The 22180-nt window shown below is 41.7% G+C and overlaps 1 protein-coding gene across 6 annotated transcripts in view; it reads left to right on the top strand.

Moving 5' to 3' along the window:
* RNF216 (ring finger protein 216) overlaps window positions 1-22180 on the top strand; it is a 113461-nt gene that overhangs the window by 12348 nt on the left and 78933 nt on the right. For 5 of the 6 annotated variants that reach the window (XR_010917313.1, XM_067534163.1, XM_067534161.1 and 2 more), the window contains 8 exons: window positions 6120-6245; window positions 7548-7681; window positions 10269-11138; window positions 14255-14331; window positions 18818-18920; window positions 19505-19669; window positions 20911-21025; window positions 21329-21468. Coding sequence is in view for 5 of the 6 variants with exons in the window: in XM_067534163.1 (XP_067390264.1) it covers window positions 6179-6245; window positions 7548-7681; window positions 10269-11138; window positions 14255-14331; window positions 18818-18920; window positions 19505-19669; window positions 20911-21025; window positions 21329-21468 (1671 nt within the window). In the remaining variant the exon portion in view is untranslated. Of the gene's footprint in view, window positions 1-3940; window positions 4053-6119; window positions 6246-7547; window positions 7682-10268; window positions 11139-14254; window positions 14332-18817; window positions 18921-19504; window positions 19670-20910; window positions 21026-21328; window positions 21469-22180 lie in introns of those variants that run through there. The other variant, XM_067534167.1, reaches the window with a different exon arrangement.

Genomic DNA, 22180 nt, shown 5'->3' with positions numbered 1-22180 from the left:
GATGTTTATTTCAAGACATGCCACGTCAAAAAAACCGCCTTTAATATTGCATTATAAACGCACTTTACAACTCATTTCTGCCTTTAACATTAAGTTATCGGTATGCAGAGTTATTTCAGCGATCACGGTCTGGTAGGTGCTGCTCCATAAAATGAACCCTGCAATGAAATTTCAGTCATTAAGACAGGTTAGTTTACCTCATCATTTTTTGGCTTTTGTTTGTTTTTTGTTTGATGAAGGGCTGCTGTCCTGGCTTTTATATTGTGAATCTTGCCTCTTGTGTGTTAGTCACAATTCATGCATTATTTAAGTAGCTTCTTTTTGTTTTAACAGTTTCAGATCAGCCAAAAAGACAGCTAGCTTTACAACAGAAAACAAGTTAGTTGCCTGCTAGGGAAAGGTGGGAACTGACAGTTTTCTATTGATACAAGGGAGCTATGTTGTCTGGTAGCTTAGACTCAAATTGTTTTGTGGGGAGGAGAAATCAAACAAACAACCCCCTTGATATCTCTGACTTTTTATAGAATGTCAAAACACTTTGTTCAGATTTAAACATTCCCTACCTTCCCTAGCAGCATTTGTAACCCAAACACTGTAGCCTTGTGCCAGAGCCAGAAAATGAAAAGGACTAGAAACAAAAACAGAACTGTCCCAGCAGTGTTAAGGTCCGCACAGCATAAATACAGAAAATTAAATTACACTTTCGAAGACAGCTATTAAAATAACTAAGCAGAGTTCCCCTCTAAATTCTTGGGCCGTCTGAACATGTCTAGCCCAACACAAGCAGGAGAGAGGCAGAGAAGTACTTGGCAAGGGTGCTTTGAGTTCTGTTCCTTGCGAGCAGGAATTTCTTAGGGTTGTAATCCTGGTACAAGCTGTGCATCATCCTCTCAAAGGTGGCTAGCCCTAAAAGGAGTGAAATATAAATCCCAGTTCAGTCTTCTCCTCTGTTGCTTGGAGTACAGGTACAGAATAGCTTGTCAGCCATACTTCTGTGTATTTCTTATCCATTTTTTAACAGGTTTAGTCCTCTCATTAGTATCCTTTAAATGGACTATATTGTAATCGAGGTGGTGATGGTGGTTAGTCTGGTTATAAGTAGCTTTATATGTCCTTTGTAACTAAAATCCTGCAGATGAGGGTGTGGTGTCACTTTTCCCATCCTTTTTGGTCATTTTCTTACTGTGTTCGTTCAGTGAAAGACTTAAAGGTTGATCTTTGTTACTTCCTGAATTGTTGCCAGCCTGGCACTACAAACTCTCATCAATTTTTTATTCATGCCACTTGTTGGAGCTTGCCCATGCTTGTAGGTTCTTGAAATGAGCCCTTATGGTGGTATTAATGAATGTCTTGGTCTGGATGAAAGTCTGTTTTTACCTCGTTAGACTGATTCACCTTTGGCTTTTTGATCACTGCCCTTCATGAAAATTAAAGTGGTAAGATGGAAAGAGTTAGCACTGCCCTGAGTCTGGCCTCTCTTTATGAAGTTGCTTTGATGGTACATGGCAGTGCAATTCAGAATGCAATCCATTACATTTTTTTCAAAGCGCCTTTATTTTCTGGATGTGTGCGCACATGTTATTCTACTGCAAGGAAGGGCAGGTTTGTCTCTGTCTTTTCAGTTTGCTCTGTCTATATCTCTGCTTGTCTTTACTTCTCAGGATGTTAAAAACTTGTCAGCTCCAATAGTTTTTTCTTGTGAAGTAATTGGAAGAGTTTTCCCTCTGGGTGAAACTCAGCTGGTTAGTTTTTTGCCTTGAGCAGTAAATTTCTGATGTGGAAAGCGATGGTTTAGTTCCCAGCATGATGGGTCATGTTGTGGAGGTGGGAAGGAGACTGGCTAAGTTGTTATGGAGCAATTTGGATGGGGTTTGGGAGGAGGAGTTCTCTGAAAGCTCTTCTGCAGTGAAGCATACTGCTAATACTGTTGCAACTGCTAGCATTCCTGTAAAACACCTCATGTGTGCGCACAGGTGCTTGCAGTTGCTTGCCCTTCTAAGCAAAGCTGATTACCATTGTGTGGGATATAGTGTAACTAGGACACTTTTGCAGTGAAAGTGTATTTAGCAAATGCTGATGTAGCCATGACAGTGGTGCAGATAGTCCTCCCTATGCAATCCCAAAATGCTCTTGCCCACCTTTTGGTCACAGTTTGAGCACTGGCTGTCACCTGACAAGCCACTTGCCTGTCAGCTGGATGCAGGCCCTGAAAGCAGCAGTGGTTGGGATAATTGTAACAATCATGTTGCTAGCAGGGAATGCTGTGGAAGGGCTACTTTACCCTGTTTGCCCCTAAAAGTAGCATGGATGTACCACATTGGTGCAACTTGAAATGAAGCAACTTGTACTGTAGACAAGACTTAAACAGGAGAATATTTCTGCTAAATCTGATAATCTAGCAGCTCAGGGCCTGGTTAATTAAGCCCTGTCTGCAGTGAGTGACACAGTGCTGTCTTCGCTAGAAAGATGATAATATTATGATGATTACTTAAACTGGAGTGTTCCACCTGGTGCAGTGAGCTTGGGTGTGGTTGTTCACATGTTGGCTGTGCCATAAAGGAAAAATAGCTTGGTAATTTCCTAGAGCATTGAGCTACGCTGCTGGTGCTGTTAAATTTGTGTTGAGCAAGTTCCTTGCCCTGCTGATCTGAAAACACTGCTTTCAACACTCAATCATGCTTATTTGTCTACAGTCATGGGTTTTGCAGCTGTGTATTTGCACACTGCCCCGTAGCTAAGGCTTGTTTTCCTAGCTGGGAGGTAGCTGAGCCTTCAGTGCTGAAATTCAGTCTGTTATGCTTTAGACTTTGTGAAGTTCATTCTTTGTTTTGCCGCTGTTTTTCTTATGCAGGTGCTAAAGGTGGCTGATTGCTTGAATATACTTTAACTGTTTTCTTTCTCTTGCTGCTGCTGCTGTAATCTCTCTGCTCCTCACAGAGAAGAAATAAAGTAGAATCTAGGAACTGATGTACCACTTTTCAAATGACTGGCAGATAGGGTCTTTTTAGCAAGTTCACAACTGTGTATCTTTCTGCCCTCTGTAAGAGTGCGTACTTTACATTTGGAACACAGATCACATTTCCATCATCACAGTGAACAATCTGCTCTTACATTAAAAAGGAACTCTTTTAACCTAAATGACTAAACTTTGGGCTCCAAGCTCATATTAAAACATACATCACTGAAGTTAGGAGCTTGCGGTGCCTGGCATGAGACGGACAGGAGTTGTTAGGTGGACTAATAATGATGCTACTGTTTAGTATGTAAAATACAAATTTGCAGAGTACCATTCTGCTCTGGTGATGGGTTTTGAGGTGTGGGGGGAGCATCTGTTTGTCCTGGTGCATGATGGGAGTAGAGACATGGCACATGTGACTTTCCAAGTATCTAGAGGCTAACGTGCTTGTCTTGGGTGGTTTCTGTGCAGAAGAGCTGTTCTGATTTATACTCTTACAGGCCCTCTCTTTACATATGGTCAGGAGTTAACATCTGCTTAATTAAACACAGCTAAACATCACAAACTTCTCGTATGAAGAGTTTGAACTCTTCAAAGCAAGGTATCCTGGACTTGTTTAAAAATAAATAAATAAAAGCACTAGTCCACCAACCACCTCTTTACCCCACCATGTGAAATCACATAATTTAGATTCTAAGGTACTTCGGTTTGTTTGCTTGCCTGCCTTTGACATTTCTTCCTCCCTGCAACCAAAATAGCAATGGACTAACACAAAAAACAAGATGTGGTGTTGGTCCCAGGATGTTAGAGACACAATGCAGGTGAGATAAACTTGTATTGAACCAGCTTTTAAGCTTTTTGTATTGATCCAGCTTTTGAGCTACGCACAATAACCTTTAGTTGGTTCAGTAAAAGATATTTCCTTGTTTCTCTAAGATGGAAATCTGTTATTGATGCTGGAATGGCTTCACAGTCCAGATTTTCTTCTGTGCTAGAATGGTCAGATTGACACCATACTGCACATTCTTTAATGGCGGATGTGAGAAACATCATCTGGGTGAGAAAAATCCAAACCAAAATCCTCTGCCCTATAAAGGTATCTAATTTCTTGTAGAGAGTAAAGCAGGATCAGAGGGCAGGTGGCACTTCCTGATGTTAAGAACAAAGTTAATGAAAGACAACTAGTTCCCGGGATTTGTTCACTTGCCTGTTCGGAGTGTCGGTGTGGGTGTGCCAAGGACCAGGAAGTAATACGTATTTGTATTCTGTATGTTCGTTGCCACGTAAAGTGTGGTATACAGCATAATGATACATGCCTGAAATCTCCAGCTATATAAATGAAGTGTTGAGCAGTAATGTTAATGGAAATGAGCTGCAAAATATCTCTTAACCCTCAGGTTCTTCCCTCTCATTTTGTCGTCACCTATTGGAACTTGGGATTTAATTGTGTTGTCTCAACCAGTTTTAAAATATGTAGAAAATCAAAATAAAAAACTGTTCTAACAGTAGATAAAACTGCAAATTAAATGTCTCAATAATTCTAGTTGTCACTGCTTTGTTCATAGCACAGATACTATCTCTTAATATTGGAGTTTTTTATTCACTCCAGAAAAAACTGGTGTGTGGCTTGCTTCATAATGTAAGAATAGTGGTGAAGGATATTATCAACTGATTGCAGTGCTTGAAAAAAATGGCACTGCGCTGTTTTGTCCTGCACCAGCCTACACAAATAGTTAGTGTCTTCTAACAGCAGATGGCAGCAGAAAACCCAACTATATAGTCTGAGTCATTCTTTGGTAGTTTGCCTCTGAAGACTGAGAGAGGCATTTCTAGTAGTGTAAGTTTAGAGTTTTCCTTTTGGGATCCTTAGAAGAATTATCCATCTGTCCCATTAGGATCTGGTGGTTTAAAGCCACTTTGTCACTTTCTCCACCATAGCTTCTCATACCTTCTTGGTCTTGTTTCCTTTCATCCTTTGACCTAGCCCTGAGAACAAAAGAAAGTTAGACCATGTCCTGTTTTGAGGACCATTGAGAATTTTCTGCCAAAGAACCATGTGTGTGCAGGAGGGTTGGCCACGCAGGGCCTGGAGGACCCTAGAGATACTTAGTCTGTATCACAAACAGGAAGACCTATTCAGATAAGTGTATGAACATTCTGTCATCTAAGGTCCGTTCCTTCTCTGTGAAGAGAGTCTGTGCGTCTCTGCATGTATAATGCACTCATGTGAGCATCTTTGCAAACTCCTAGAACAGATTTAGTGTGTAACACAGTGGCTCCTTTAGAGAGGCTCTGTGGAAGCTATTGTCTATGGTTTCCCTGTCCTTTGTTCTGGTGTTGGGTATTGCTGTTTGAAATCCTCCTTCTCCATTGTTGCTTTCCAGGTCAGAAGAGTGGCAGCTTCTTACCTGTCTAGTTTTCTTTTCCGCCAAGTCTTTTCATATCAGACTAGGCATCACACCTCTTGAATGGCTTATCTTAGCTGAAAACCAGTAATAAAGGAGTGATGTAATTGTTGTTTGAGTTTCCTGGCTTACAAGGCAGAATGTTAAAATAAAACAAAGTTTTAAGGATCCCTTTCTTTGGATAACATTTAAAATAACTAGGACTTTGGCTTCAAGAATGGCCCTTTTAGTCAGGTGGTGGAAACAATAAGGCTGAGAAGCAGATTCCATGGGTAAACTAAGGACTATAGATGAGGCTGTATCAAAATCAGGTGAGGTGTAATGGTGAGGTCTGGCTTTAAAATGGCCGAGATACCACCTGTTTTAGTTCTGATTAGTACGGTAAGTATCAAACACTGATTCTCTCCCGTGAAGGGACACCATTTACCTCTTGCTTGACTCCTTTAGCTTCCAAAATACATCATCTCTGCACCTCAAGTGGCTTGTTTTGTCTTTGCTAAATATGGTCACCATGTTAAAGGCTTAGCTCCCCTAAGTGTGTGTGTGTGTGTGTGTGTGTGTTTGGCTTTTCGTGAGGTACTTCTGCATTTCTAGAACCTGCAATTGAAAAAATCCAACTGAACACAATTGCAGTACGGTCTTGGAACGCAATCCTTCCTGAAGTGACTGAAAATTAGTCAGTGTGTGGTGTGGTCGCTGAAGAGAGAACAAGGGGGGACCATCTGTGTATTCACTCCCATTTCTGTCTTGTTTTCCAGATCCTGATGTTGTGATTGCCATGCTCAGGTATTGATGCTTATGTGCACAACTGTTTAAAATGGCAGAGAGAGGTGGCAAGGAAGATGTAATTCACTTGAACAGTTTCCATAGCCACAGCGGGAAAAGTAAGTAACTTCATATGCATCTGCAAAGCCTCTAGATCTAACAGTAGTGCTTGCAAGCAGTAAACTTAGTTATACAGCTTTCAGTATACTTCAGGTTTTATCATGCTCTGCTGCACCAAATCACATCCCCACCTGGTTGCCTTTTGACAGTTTGCCTTAGGCAGCTGTGAATTCTGTGGCTATGCCCTGTCCAAGAAGTATCTGAATTTCTCCTTCTCCCATTCCACTTTCTTCAGGCTGGTTGCTAAGCTCCTGGAAATAGCCATTCACAATGGAGTGACTGCCACAAATCTTTGAGGGGCTGGTAATGCAAGCCACCTTTGAAGGGTCTCCTGGCACAGAGGCTGGCTTTTGCATTCATGTCCTAATAGGACTATGTCAATTGGCATTTGTTCCTGCACAGGTGGAGTTTAGAATACCAGTGTCTTTGAGTATTTGGAGAATTATACATGACTGTTCAAAAACGGCAAAGGGCTAAATCTGTTCTCTGTAGGCAAATGATGGGCTGTATGGCAGTCTTTGTTTTATTGAATTACTGAAGGTTGAACCAAAATCTTGAATAAGTGTTGTCTGTCATGTAAAGAGACTATAAATCTTGATGAAATTTGTGTTCAATGTTCCAGTCACTGTACTTATTTCTGTGTTCTTATCCCATTCTTGCAAAGAGCCTTGTAAGATAAGGACACCACTTCTAGGCAGAGTACACTTAGCTGGAGAAGTGGATTTCCCGAAGCCAGTGATCCTACCTCATTCATTCAGTCTCCTGCTAGGTCACTCTTCTCTTCTCTTAAGAGATTGAATTGCAGCTGGATCCCTTTCCCTCCTCAGAACCAGCTCAGATGTTCAATCAAATGAGCAGCCTTTAAGATGTTGGCCATGCTGGAGCTTCCTTATGCATTCTTCATAGAAATTAATTTGAAGATGTTGTGCCTTGAGGCTAGAGTATCTATTGGCACTCGCAGCAGCCTGTGCTGCTATACGATTCCCTAAACCGACTCCTGCTGAAATCTGAGAGAAGGCTTTGCACAGCACTAAAGAATAAACGTACTTTTTGCATATGCTTCTGTTTGAGGTGTCTTGTGCTGTTGTCTGCATTTGTACAGGTTTCCTTACTTTAGGATGCTGACGGGGGATGAGATGGCTAACAATGAAGTGTGCTGGTACTAGAGCCCTTGAGTGCTTTCCCCATTATCGCAGTGCAAACTTTAGGACTGGTTTTTTTTATTGAAATTGTAGGACCTAAATATTTATGAGCTGCTGCAAACCATTAGCAAATAGATAACATTATCTGCCCTTCTGCAGACTGGATAAACAGCAGAGATGAAGGACTTATCACCATATCGGACTCCTCAGATGAAGAATTGCCTTTGTTGCTAGACACGCCAGTTCAGCAGCGGCAGGAGGAAGACGACGACGATGTAGTCATCCTAGTGGAGGTGATTTTCCCATGTTGTACACGTTACATTATCCTTTGCCTCTCTAAGCAATCTATTGTGCCCACGACCAACATTCTCCTTTAGAGCTCATGTTGACAGTTGTGGTAGCTTATTCAGCAGGGGTATCTAAACTAAGAGTTAACTGATGGCTGCAATGGCAACTCTTTGGGTTTTTCCCTCCTCTGTTCTCCACACAGCTCTAATATAAATTAGATTAGTGCATTCACATGGCAGAGCCTTCTAATCCAGAACACAAAACTTCCTTTTGCTGACCTGGTCTCTCTGTGTTCGTAGAATTATTATACATTATTGCATATCAGCTTCACTTCTGCCACACCACCTTCCCAACATTTTTTCCTCTAGTTTCTTGTAGGTGAGTCAATACAAAAATATCTCTGTACTGCTGCAGCGGAGAGGTGACGTTCAAGAGCATAGTCACCCTGAATTCTTTTGGCTAAGCAGTCCAAGGGCTTCATACAGTGTAGGGACACAGAGTACCATGTGTACTACAAAAAGAATCCATGATTTATCCGTGTCAGAGGGGAGAACTAAGCTGTAAGTGGATTTCTTGAGATGGTTGCATATTTAGTGTAAGGTGGTATGAGGATTGTTTTACTTGAAACAAAACAGAAGCATAATATTTGAAGACAATATAAACATTAGAGGTTTACAGTTAACTAAAGTAGCTTTGTGGCCAAATTTTTTATCTTGTTGGACCCTTAACTTGGATCCTGAGATCTGGATTTTAAGTGAACTAAAATGACTTAGGCCTGGTCTACGTTGCTGGCAAAATTATGTGGCAGTTGACGGAAAATACGCAAACTATGTAGAGTAGCTTGCATATCTCCCATCGACTTCCTAAATTCTAATTAGCACAGCGTCCCCACTGTGCTGTGCTGACGGGAAATGCTCTCCCATCGATACAGCATTAATCTTTTTGCAGGGGTGGATTTATTGAGTCGACTTCCAGATTGATTGAGTGGGTCGCCACTGCTGCTTAATCGATCCTGCAAAATCGATCCTGCGCTGCCGACAATGCTGCTGGCAGGGTAGACATACCCTAACTTCAAATCCTTAACAGAATATCATAGACCTTTAACCTTAGAAGTGTAGGACTGGAAGGGACTTCGAGAGATCATCTAGTTCAGAATCTGCACTCAAGACAGGACTACATAATAACTAGACCATTCCTGACAGGTGTTTTATATATAGATCTCTCTGTTTCACTCCTCCTACTCTTCTTATTCTCTTTCCTACCATCCTTGTCAAATTTGCTCTGCCCAGGATGCAAAATTAACTACTTCCTGACTCCTCCCACTCACGTCTGAGTACATTCCCCCACATGGCCCCTCTATACCTGCATCTGCCTCCCTGTTTCTCTGTGCCACACATAACCTGTTCTTCACATTTCTTAAAATTCACTTCTGTCAAGGGCCTATGAACTGTACTTTTCCACTGAAAGTAATCGTCTGGGAGACAGTGTAACCCTTGAGGGGGCATTAACAATACCACAACATTACCTTGCTGCTGTAACCCTTGTCTCTCCATCACCTTCCCTCGTAATATTTTGTGCATATTTAGAATACAAGTTCCCTGGGATAGGGACCTTGTCTCATATCTCTAAAATGCCAGAGATACCTGATTTTTGAAGTTCTATCCCTGCAAGACTTAGTGAATCCACAGAGGCACACAGCAGCTCCCTCCACTGTTTGACAGTTAATATTGCAAGAAGAAGACAGGACTCGAACCAGATGGCTAGAGCATGGGTTCAAGTGTATTTAAAAAGCCTTTTGTTTTACTCTGAAAAATACTTGTCTTCTAAATTTTGCCTTTTGATGATCTGGTGCATAATACATTCTCAGATTTTAGTTAGATTTTCTTAACCTGCAGAAATACAAGCACATAAGATATTCAGACAAAGCATACTCTACCTAATAACATTATTTCTCACCTGCAAAGTTCATCATACTGAACAAGGTCAAAAGCTGCAACTTACCGTATGATCTTAAAAAGCATATCATTTTGTCTTCAAGCTATTTTTTTTAATCCTCTCTAAGTTGTCCAGTTTTTTCCCATTAAAGCAACCACAGGTGTCTAGCAAAATAGATTTCTTAATGGAGTTGACCAGTCCATTCCAACGTTTGAAAAAAGTAGTAATGGCTCGGACTGGTTCCTGCTGCCTGTTAAGTGAATTGGTGAACTGAGGTGTGGCTATCAAACTGGTCAAAGTTCCCACTTATTTTAAAGGTGGCAGAGGCAGTGCGGGGTGATGGAGGAGTCCATTCAAATCTGAAAAGACTGTGTGTAGTTAGCTTGCCCAACCATCTTTTACTGTTAGTTTTGGTCAGAGTTAAAGTACAGTTGAATTGGATCACGAGAAGACAGTGAAATATAAGATAGGGCAGGTTGCCTTATCTGTGAGTATTGGAGTGTGAGTATTAGAGCTCTTATTGTATGGCTTGCTAAACATCTTACTTCCCTTGCCTCGGACCACAATTTTAACTGGATGCACAGGTCATCTGGACAGACCACTGCATGACGCGTGCAAAAATGGAGCGCTCCCACTATTCTTTTCTTTTCTTTTTAGACCCCGAAACAGCAGATTCTACGTCCCAATGTCATCAGATCAGCTGCTCAATGGCCAGGTCTGAACCCCCTGGGAGAAGTATCGAAGGGTGACGTGGCATTGAAGAGCATACATCTGCAAGAGGACATTCGGCCTTTTGTGGTGTGCCAGAGAGCCCAGTGTAACCGCCTACGGGAGAGTGATGCAGGTCCAAGCAGAGACAAGAATGGAAACCTGGCCTCACAGCTGCCTGGACCCTCTGAGCACAGTAGGCACAGGGTTGAAAGAGGAAGTGATTCAGAGCCTGGGCCAAGTGTGGTTCAAGCAATAAAGGCAAGTCCAAGACTCAGTGGTGAAAGGGAAGTAATCAACCTGGAAGAAGCGGGTTTTCTACCTAAACGGGAGGAGAATTTGGAAGTACAGGACCAGGAGGATGAGGACTTGGAGCCAGAGCTCATACAAAACCTCAGAGGAGCAGTTGCTGCAACAACAGCAGCAAATGGACAGGCCACCAGAGACAACAGTCGGTTGGACCATCCTTATTTCCAACCTGTAGACAATAAGCCACATACTGTAGCAAACTGTTGTGCTCCGCAGCAAAGGCAGCCTGAAACAGAACTGGGATCTTTGCTAAGGGCATACCGGGAAGAGAATCCTGGGCCAGCCTTTCCCCGACCTGAACCACAACAGGATGGGATACCAGGCCCTGCTTCTCCTCAACCAGCTCATCCACCAGAGGAAAGGAGAGGCCAGTGGGCAGCAATAGACAATGAACAGCCAGGCCCAGCCTTCCCTGCACAGGGATCACATGAGCCTGGCTCTGGTAATGTTCCAGAGCAAGGAGCTGCTGGGCAGGACGAAGACCTCACTGCACTGCTCATCAAAGAAACAGTAAGTATTCTATGTGCTGTGTTAGCTGAGGAAGTCACCACATTCACTTGCCCACACTGTGAATTTATATCCTTTAAAAATGATTGGGGTTTTTGACAGTGTATATCATTATACAGCATTTCACATGTTCAAAGCACAGCTCCCATGACTTCAGTGGCAGCTGTGAGTGCCTGTTACTTTGGCAAATCAGACTCCAGGGTCTCAAGTTGGGCACCCAGAAAGCAAACACTCAGTTAGTGACCACCTGTGAAAAGTTAGACAAATGTCATTTAAACTGCATATTTCACAGGAACTCTGGCAGAGGCAGGGATAGAATTCCATTCTCCCGGACAACCTTCAGCTGTCTTTACCATTGAGACCCTCCCTTTTCTTCCTGCAATCTCCTGCCTTGTTCACTACATGGTTTCTGACTTCAGCAACATATGACTCCGATGTCGTATAGACACATCTCCTTCACTACACAACCCTGATTCATCCTCAGAGCATTTCATTCAGTGCACTGAATGAGGCAGGGGTCCTGTAGAAATAATAATGTGATCCTATAATTACAGACAGCATCATACCGGGAGTTGCATTAAGCAACCTTAATTCTAGCATTTCCAAACTTCTGAGTGCTTGAGTTTGCATCCTTAATACTGTTCTTTTTAATGTAGATTTGAGTATAACTTCCTAGATTTTTTTTTAAAAATCCATCTGAAAAACAAATTCCGTCATATGGCATCATATTGACATTCACATGAGTTGTCAGCAGGGTTGGCACCTTTAGATCCACATCACTTGAGCCAAGAGAGTAAATGATTAGCGGTAGGAGGTTGTCATCCTCTGTGGACTAGCACTAGAGGTGGATGAGATTCTGTGCCAGTAGCTTTCAGAGATGTCTGACAACAGAGGAATGGTGAGACTTGGGAATCTTGGGTTCTGTTACCAGTTCTGGAGAGAAGTGGGCAAAGATTCTCCAGCCTATTTTCCCCCCAAGTTTGACTCCCTTCAACCCCATCATCTTCAGCCTGTCTCAGTCTCTTTGCTCAGCCAATCATAGACTCACCACTCTGAACTTCCCATCCCACTCCCAGTCTCCTTGCACAACCGTTTCCAGATTTCCCTTCCCATCCCCTGCCATATCTGTCTCCTGTCTCCTCTGTATTCAAGTCCTCCATCCTGCCTAGACTGAGCTGGAGGGATGAGGGTGTCATTGAGAATATAGGAGAGGCAGGCTCCCTGAGCTCATTTCTGGTGCCTGGCCCTGGCACAGCCTGCAGCTCCCCATATGTCCAGTTGCAGGGTAAGTCATGCCTACACGCAAACTGGAGTATGCCCAGTGCAGACAGAGTCTTTGGGGAATTTTCCCTGTGAAGCTCTAGCAAGTTCCTAATGAGCATGTGCAACTGACTCCTCCTCATACTCCTCCCAAAGGCTTATAACTTGTCCAAATGGATTTTCATGGGGATGGAAAAAGTAATCCCCTGCCAAGTTTCAGGTTCCTGCTCCAAAACATGGAGACACTAGAGCTTTTCTTACAAGATGTCACCAGAATTTTTTTAAGAATGTCAAAATGTGTTTTTTCCCTAGCCTTGTTCTTGGAAACGCTGAACCATTTTGGCTGCAATTTTCCAAAATGCTCTGGCTGAGACAGACGCCTGGCATGTAGATTTCATTTCAAACAGTTTCTAAAGTTTGGTTTAGAAACAGTTTGGGTTTCATAAGCAACTGAAAATAGGGTCATAGAATGGGAAGTGTCAGGTAACCTTAAGAAAAGGTAGGACTGGTAGCACTGCCTATAATAAATGCATAAAATCATAACTCTAACGTGACACTGAAAAATGAGCTTTAGCTTTATATTCCTTCCCCCACCCTTTTTCTTTGTCTACTTAGACTGTAAGCCCTTAAGGGAGTTGTGGTCTTCTACTCCGTATGGGCAGTGCCTAGAGCAATGGGGCCATTGGGCATATAGGCTGTGCCACAATAATAGATTGTGCTACAATTAGTCAATAATGGAGGCAGAAATGCTCCTTATTCCCTGCCATATTTTAATCTCCTCATATGAAAGCTGTTCCATACCCCTAATCATTTGTGGTGTTCTTCTCTGTACCTTTTCCAGTTCTAATATATCTCTCTTGAGATGGGGTGACCAGAATTGCATGCAGTATTCAGGGTGTGGGTCTCTTTATATAGAGAGTGGCATTATAATATTTTCTGTCTTATGAATCCTTTTCTTAATGGTTCCTAACATTTTGTTAGCTTTTTTGACTGCTGCTGCACATTCAGTTTCAGAGAACTATCCACAGTGACTTCAAGATCTATCTTGAGTGGTAACAGCTAATTCAGACCCTATCGTTTTGTATGTACAGCTGGGATTATGTTTTCCAATGTGCGTCACTTTGCATTTATTGGCATTTTAATTTCTTCTTCAATTTTGTTACCCAGACACCCAGTTTTGTAAGATCCCTTTGCACTTCTTCACAGTTTGCTTTGGACTTAACTTTGGGCTTAACAAAGTTGACTTTTGTTCTTGAACTCATTTTTTTGACAAGCTTGCAAGTCAAAACACTGTACAACATGATCAAGTTTACTCTCCCTGTCAGAACCTCCAGGGATAAGGTGGTGCCTTTTATATGAAGAATGCTGGAAAGGCTTTTACAAAACCTATAAGAAATATTCAGTCTTTTTGGTCTTGGTCTATCTTGTCACTGACACCTGGGTGCTTGGAGTGAACTCCTTTTACTTACTGTGTTTGAGTGTTGTCTCTCTCAGCTGAAAAAACTGAACTACTTGGGACAGAAAACTATACTGAACAACAGCTACACTTGTATCCTAGAACCTTCTTTCATACCACCCACCAATATGTCCAAGAGTAGCTGGCCTCCCATTGCATCCTTACGCTCAGTCTCTAGTGTAAAGGGGTGTATGTGGTGAGTAGATATTGAATGGAGGAACCTGAATTCTATAGTTTCCACTCTCCAGGCTGGTTAAGTTTAAATATTCTCATAGAAGATGCTCTGATACCTGAAGGAAGGGACATGCTAGCTAAGCGATATATATTCTGATTCTGCTGCTAGGCTTTTTCCTATATGGTTTTAATTTCCAATATAACAGGCCTTTTACTTTTCCCACTGTAGGAAGCAAGATTCCCAGATGTGAAGAGAGAGTATGTTGAGGAATTAATTCACATAAAGAACTGCTATGACCTAAATGTGTAAGTACATAGCCGAGAGCCAGATCTTCTCATATAACAGCAAATTAATTAATGGAACTGGTTACTCATGAAATGACAAACAAGCTGGCTACAATCACAGATTCATTGTCCCTGATCCTAATCATGTTGCTTCAAATGAGCTGGGGATGGTGGAAGTCTGCATTGCCTTGAGATTGTCTAGAAGCACAGATCTTTCCTTAATCCTAATAGAGCCCTTCTTGAAATCAAAGTCCCCTACACATGTGGCATTGTCCTTGCTCAACAAAACTGGCTGCCGTTATGTTCTAGATCCACCACTTTTATTCTTGGTAACTTGAAAAATACTCTTATCTCCAGCTTTTCTATTCATGCAAAGCTGCAGTGAAACCTGGCTGTGTTGTAGCTACAGTTCTTTCATTATTAACAAACTTCTAGAAGAATGCTCCAGTAGGTGTCTAGGCAGGGATACAGTTATTAGTTTTTGTAAAGTGTTGCTCAAAGGAAGCTGAATTATTCCAGAACATCTAAAGCCTTCTTGCTACATTAGAAATACCTCTTCATATACAGGTAGAGCTCAAAATAATATTTTCCTGGGTTCTTGACAAAATGGAGTGCTATGTTGGTACCATGTATCTTCTCGTTTTGACAATGTTCATACTATCACAGAGTTAAAAAGTCCTCTTAGGTCATGCAGGATTGTGCTCTGCAATATATTTTTCTGGTACGTTATTCAGCTTGCTTTTAAATATCCTGTCACAGAGGTTTCCATCCTTTCCTTGAGAAATGTTCCGCAGCCTACAGAATCTCACATTCAGGAAGGCTTTTTCCTTAAATTTTCAACTTGATTTTCCCTTAAATGCATGCCATTGCTGCTTAACAGACATTTAGATAATTTCTTTCCATTCTTCATGTTTATACCTTTAATATTTATAGACTGTCCTGATATTTTACTGGCTTTCCTCTCTCTGCTGCTTTCCAAAGATGGGTAGATGGGTTTGACTTTCCTTTGCCTATCCAATATGAAAAAATAGTTTCCTGCCTGTTCCTGCACTCTAGCTTGTGACGAACTGGGCGTGCACTCCTTATAAAGTTGACACTATGTCCTGGACTCCCCCTCCTGATGTGAGGATGTGTTTTTCTTTAGCACTGCAGTGGCATGCCCTGTTACATTTTTCTCTAAATATTTTCTGTACACGTGACAAAGCTAACAAATATCATGGGTTGATAAGTGTTAACTTTACAAATATCAGCTGCTGGTAGCCTAGAATTTGAGCAAAACTTTGTGAAAAATAAAACCAGTAGAAAAACAATCCGAGAACTGTTAAATAATTTCGCCATTTGTTTTGGTAGCTCCAGAAAAGTTTGTCTGTGTTAAGCACTGTATTTGACATCTTTCTTGATCACCCTAGGATCAAAATGCCACTGACTATTGAATAAGTAATAATATACTTCATTAAGGTGATGCCATCTCTTTGTCATTTCCTTGCTGAAATTTGGACACTCAGGCAGCTGAGGAGTTTAATATCTTGGTATCAGCAGAACTGGGTAAATTACAGGATTTTGAAACAAGGGGAAGTGGCCCCAAGTACTTTGCTTCATCAACATGTGTCTGTAGCATAGAGCCTAATGGTATGACCTGAAGATGCCATTTCACAATCTAAAACATGTTAAAGCTGATTAGTAAGTGAAGCAGAAATTGAAACTGAGGATTGTCAGTAGCTAGAGTGTTCACAATGTTCACAAACAGGGCAATTAGCTGAACAACATCAGGATGTGCGAGTCTACAAGTTACGCAGACCCATAAATGGGACAGTCAGCAATGAAACTAGGATGTTCAGTACCTAATGGTCATGGAATTCCTAATCTGCTGCATTAGCTCTTTGTGCTTTAAGATCTCTCTACCAGAGACAAGAGTTTGGAACTTCAGTTTCCCTGACAGAAGCCACTGATTTCTCACTTTCCTAGTCATGCTTTGAAGGATCCTTTCCCCACCAGTCTCCTATCATTCAGAGTCAGATATCCGTATTATCCTGGAAGGGTTCAATAGAGGTAAATTCCCATTTTAGTCTCTAGACTCTATTGATCTAGGACACATGAGGTGAGAGGGTGTTCACAGGGCATCCAGTAAGCACTCTGAGATATCTGCTCTGTTATGCAGGGGTGACTGACGGCCAGTAAAAGTTACTTGCCTGTATTTTTATTCCTTTAACTAAACTATCTTTTGAGTTGTCATCACATCTTTTGTGTTGGAATAAGCAGGTCAAAGCACTGATCAACTGTACTTGACAGAGCACTTTCATCTCTATGGCATGTCAAACTAAATCAGGCTTGAAATGTAATAAATAAGAGGGGCCATGTTTGGGCTGTGACTAGTCTCTTCGCCGGCTCAGTGTCTTGTGTTGCAGATATTAATTAATAGAACAGCAGCATGTTCACTGTATAGTAGGACTCGTTTAACTAATTGTCAGGCATATTGAAGGTTAACTTCCCTGAAAATTCTCGGCACCCAAATGGCAATAAACAGAATAATTAAAATGTAAACTGACTGTCCCACAATTAAAACTGTTACATTTCAGCTGTTCTGGCTTGAGCTCTGTGAAATTTCCATTTAATTGGACATCAGCAGTTTAAAAAAAAAACAAAAAAAACGCTGAGTGTTCTCGTATATACAATGTTTTGGTATGAGGCTGTTTTCCCAGATGGACATCTTAAAAATTTTCCACTGACATACAAGATAAAATGTAAGCATCCTATGTAGCAGGGTACCATGTATCGTTTTCATTTGTAGACGCTTTTGATTGAATGTGCTTATTTTCTGGTTCAGTATGTCAATGCCTAATATAACTGCTTTGAGCGTGAGAGTAGGACTAAAATAATGATGCTGTGACAGTGGTTAAGTGTTACATTTGAACTGGCTTTTTAAAAAAGATCACAAGTGAGTTCTTAGCATTGGCTGGAGCAAGCAAGAATGCTATTGCTGGTATCTAGCATCTTTCTTTGAAAGATTTCTGTGCTTTACAAACATCCTCGTAGCACCTCTGGAATAGGTATTATCCCAATGTGCAGATGGAGAGACTAAGGGAACCGTTTGTGTGACATGCCAAAACTAGCACAGCCAGTTAAGACAGGTCTACACTGCGATTAAAAAACCCATGGCGCCGAGTCTCCGAGCCCAGGTCAACTGGCTCAGGCTGCGGGGCTTTAAAATTGCAGCATAGACGATCGAGCTTGGCCTGGAGCCTGAGCTCTGAGCCCCCGAGCTGGGGGAAGGGGCTAGCATCTCCAGCCCAAGCCTGAATATCTACACTGCAATTTTATAGTCCCGCATCCTCGGCCTTGCAAGCCCAAGTCAGCTGACCTGGACCAGTGACAGCCATACTGTGGGTCTTTTTCCACAGTAATGACAACCTCAGGGACAGAGCTAGCAATGTGTCATGGAGTTTTGATTCACAGTCCTGCTCTGGTCACTACAACCCATTTCCTCTGTTGAGATAGATTCTGCAATCTTCTCCTCACGACTCTGGTAACTTATATGCCCTGATGAGCTAATTGCCACGGCCTTTTCTGAGCAGAAGCTCTCAGTTAAGCTAAACTGAAACTTTTGCGTCTGCCAAATTCATGGTAGCTAGTAGCAGGACCTCAGCTGCAATGGACTTGGAGTGAAGTATGTGGTTTATTTATTTATTCATTTTGAATCCTTAAATATGGCTTAAATGGTTCTAGCTAAACCAGTTCCTAATGTGGTTTAGATCATGCCTGTATGACTTAAACTTTATTGTAGTGAAACTCATATACAGAGCTTGTACCCTGCTTTCAAACCTAGTTTAAACATGATTTCTTCTCTCTTTCTGTGTGAGGATAGAGGGAGGGTATAAGATTTAACTAAACATTGAAACAGATCTCCATCTGGGAAAGGTTGGTGCAGTGCCAGTGCAACACCTTGTGCCCTTGGATTTCTTTGCTGTTAAAATAAATTTCAAAAGGTGTTTTTGTATTAGCTGAAACAGCATTCCACTAGCGCTGCATGCACGATGACTGTCACTCTTTCCTGTTCAGTCTTTGTGCTGTTGCTTCTACAATGAAGCACAAATAAAATGTAGTCTTTTTAAATAAATAAATTTTAAAAAACATCAAGTGATTTGAAATGCACCCAAAGAAGGTGCCATATTTAACATGGCCACTTTTCTGACCATAGCTGTCCTTAAATGTAGTGAAGTAAGTCATATTTAGTATCTTCTTTCTGATGTGAAAAATAATTACGATGTTAACTCATCTGTGTGAACTTAGCTGTCGGATCAAGTAAAAGAATGATGTAATATTTGGACAATAAATAAAAGCTAGTGGAATTGTCTTTCCAACCTTTCTGGCTGTAGTTTACTCTCTCCTGAAATGCGTTTTTAGCTTGAGACCCAGCTGTAGCATATCCATGAAGAAGCTAACCTTTAAGAATGTGTGCTGGGATGTGGGCTCAGAAGAAACCCACAAGTAACTACACTTATCTTTGCAGACTTTGTAATTTTCTTCTGGAAAATCCAGATTATCCAAAGAAGGAAGGCAGAGTGGTTTTAAATCCCAATAGCAGCCTGCTCGCCAGCCAAGATGAGACAAAGGCAAGTGAGAAGTGTCTTCATATCTAATATGTATCCCAGCAAACACATTCAATTTGGGCTGCTTTCATTGGGTTTTGTGCATCCCTAGTTCTTGCCAGTTTTTCCCTTCTGATGTACCGTGCAAGATCCATTATCGCACACTGTCTACTTCAATCAAGGTGAAATGGAAAGCACCCTGACCCCTTCAATCCTCTTCAGTAGGTGATGGATATTAACACGGAGTGTCTCTAGTGGACCCAGTTCCTTGGAACATGAAGTAGACTGAAATTCTAATCTGAGTCTCGTGCGGCACTGGAGCACTGCCATTCAGCCAAGTATATCTCAAATGGTTATACTGGGGCCAGACAGCATAGATATTAAGTCTCATGCTCTTTAGAACAGAGCAAATCTTAATCCTACTCAGATGAACCCACTGGTCCTTAGAATAACCTAATTCTACACACACTGTGCACACGCTCAGAACAGTCAGTTTAGTTCTGGGTGGTCTTGCAATTGTTCACTCGTCACTGCTGAAAGAGGAAATCCTTTTTATTTTTAAAAGCAAGTAAGGCTTGCATTAACTCCTGTCTTCGTTTTCTCTCCAGGTGCCTAAAGTGGACTACTTTGACTTTTCCAAACTCGCCCCTCTTGATCAACGATGCTTTATCCAAGCAGCTGACCTCCTTATGGCTGACTTCAAAATGCTGAGCAGTCAGGACATCAAGTGGGCACTACATGAACTCAAAGGACACTATGCAATCACACGAAAGGTTCTCCAGTCAGACTCTGTTTTTCTTTCCAAGCTGCCTCTCCCTGGTGCTGAAAGGGAGAAGCCTGGTGCCTTTGTTTGTTTGCACCATCTGCTAGCATTAAAAATGCTCCTTTACTTGGAGTGCAGTTGATCTTCAGATCGCTGGCTGGTTAGGAAGTGGCTGACTGATTTTAGAAAGTTTCTGAACTATTCTGTCTTGCTGATGATTTTGTGCTTCTCCCAGAATACAGGGTTATAGAGCATGCTGGCTAGTTAAAGGTGATAAGACATAGCCTTCCAAGCCTCATGGCTAAAGGGAGTTATAATTGCCAGTAAAGCCTGTTCTAACCAAATCTTAAGACAGACATGTCAGGTTTACACAAACACAACATAAATGAAATGGAGTGTCACCTCCTAAATTAGATGCCTAACAAGTGTCTTATCACATCTGCTTATGTAATTTACAGCTGATGTGTGATCTCACTCTCTCTTCACTCATTCTTTTGTAATCACTGGGGTTGTGAAGATTTGGTTGAGGAAAATGTGTGGGCTACTGAGTGGTTCTAGCACCCTTAAATCTAACTTGTAAGATAAATTCCCTTTAGAAGAATATCCATGTAACAGAGCTGCAGAGCAACTCAAAGAAACCTGCCCTTCAAGGGGCAGTAAATTTATCTTAGTTTAGTCTAAGTTGTTGCTGGCTAGTGACTATTTTTTTTCTGAAATTGTTAGTCCTTTTTTTTTTTTTTCTCGCTCTCTCCCCACTCTGATACCAAAACATTGAAATAAGACTAAACCCCTTGCCCTCAGACTAGCTTAATGCTTAGTAGAAAAGTTTTGCTCCCGGTTGACTTCAGAGAGAGCAGGATCTGGCCCTAAAATCTTCCCAGATTACCTGCAAAACATTCTTCAGAACATATTACAGACTGTACCCATTACTTTTTTCTGGATACTGGCATTGTTCATTACAGATAGTGGTTGTATATCATCTCACTGTGTCAGAACAACAAAGCACTCTACCCAGTCATTGTGATCTCCCCATGTGTCTAAGGTGATAGGGTGAGTAAAGGATGGAGAAGCAGACTTATTTCTGTGGCTTTTGCCACCCTGTCTTCAAGTCAGACTTGAAGGCCCTGTGAATTTGTAGCGCTTTAATGGACACAAATAGTTCTTGCCTTCTTGCAAAGAGTAGCAGAGACTTATCTGGAGTGATTGTTTACACATCCCTTTTTTCTTGGGTGTTTTTTGTTTTTTTTAAAGGCCTTTTCTGATGCCATCAAAAAATGGCAGGAGCTGTCTCCTGAAACCAGTGGGAAGCGAAAAAGGAGGAAAGAAATGAACCAGTTTTCCTACATTGATTTCAAATTTGAGCAAGGTAAGCAGCAGATTGTGTTTATAGCAGTCTGTGTGAACCTTATGAGCAGAGCTTACCCACCACAGAAAGTAACTCTATAAGGTGCTCTGACCCAGAAACATCTATGTTTTCTGCCATTGTCTAGTATAGATGTGAAGGTATGGTATTCACCACTAACAAACAACACGTTTTTTTGGTACAGTGTTGCTTCTGAGTTCTTGAAGTTGTATAAAGAGTAGTGGTCTGTCCTATAGATGAGGAAAGTGCCTGAGCTTCGTTCTCACTGCTCAGTCTCTTCTCATCCTGCCTCTAATCCTGCTTTAGGTGACGTGAGAATTGAGAAGCGGATGTTTTTCTTGGAGAACAAGAGGCGGCACTGCAGATCCTATGACAGACTCTCACTTCTCCCACCTGTGCAACTGGAGCAGGAGTTCTATGAACAGAAAATTAAAGAAATGGCCGAGGTGGGACTGTCATGAACTGCTCTCATCCCCTAGGGCAGAGGACATCATAGAGATGCCTCCGCCATCAAACATGAAAATGAGTCTTCTCTCTCTCCCAGTTACAGAAATTGAAATATCCATGTAGAAGAGCAACTCAAAGAAACCTGCCCTTCAAGGGGCAGTAAATTTATTTTAGTCTAGTCTAAGTTGTTGCTGGCTAGTGACCAGTTTTTTCTGAAAGTGTTAGTCCTTTCCCCCCCCAACCCCTTCTCTAATACCATGACATTGAATTAAGACTGAACACCTCACCCCTTAGACTAGCTTAATGCTTAGTCGAAAAGTTTTGCTCCCAGTTGACTTCAGAAAGAGCAGGAGCGGAGCTATCAGTTCTATGTCCTCCTAATTCCCATTCATGACTTTTAGAAATGAGCTGTGGTTTGGTGCCTTGAGAATAGCCACACCACAACTTATTCAGAGCTTATACTACATGTGTAGGCAGCTAACTGCCATTTCTGCCTATGGGAATCTCCCCTGCAGCTCAGAGTTTCACTTGGTTTGTGATGCTGAGCTGGAATTAGAACACCATTCTGGACCTTTTTAATCCAGGAGAGAGGTATGGGTGGATTTTGCTCCTTGAGTTTTTAGGGCTGCCCATTCTCTGCCCCAGTAAGCTTTAACTCTTCTCCAAGGTTAGGCAGTAACTTCTCCTCTTTCTTCACCATACCAATGGTAA

This window comes from Emydura macquarii, unplaced genomic scaffold (genome assembly GCF_026122565.2).
Source record: "Emydura macquarii macquarii isolate MOO-44397 ecotype Brisbane River unplaced genomic scaffold, CSIRO-AGI_Emac_v2 contig_3390, whole genome shotgun sequence".
Lineage (NCBI taxonomy): Eukaryota > Metazoa > Chordata > Testudines > Chelidae > Emydura > Emydura macquarii.
This window is presented reverse-complemented; position numbering and strand designations above follow the sequence as displayed.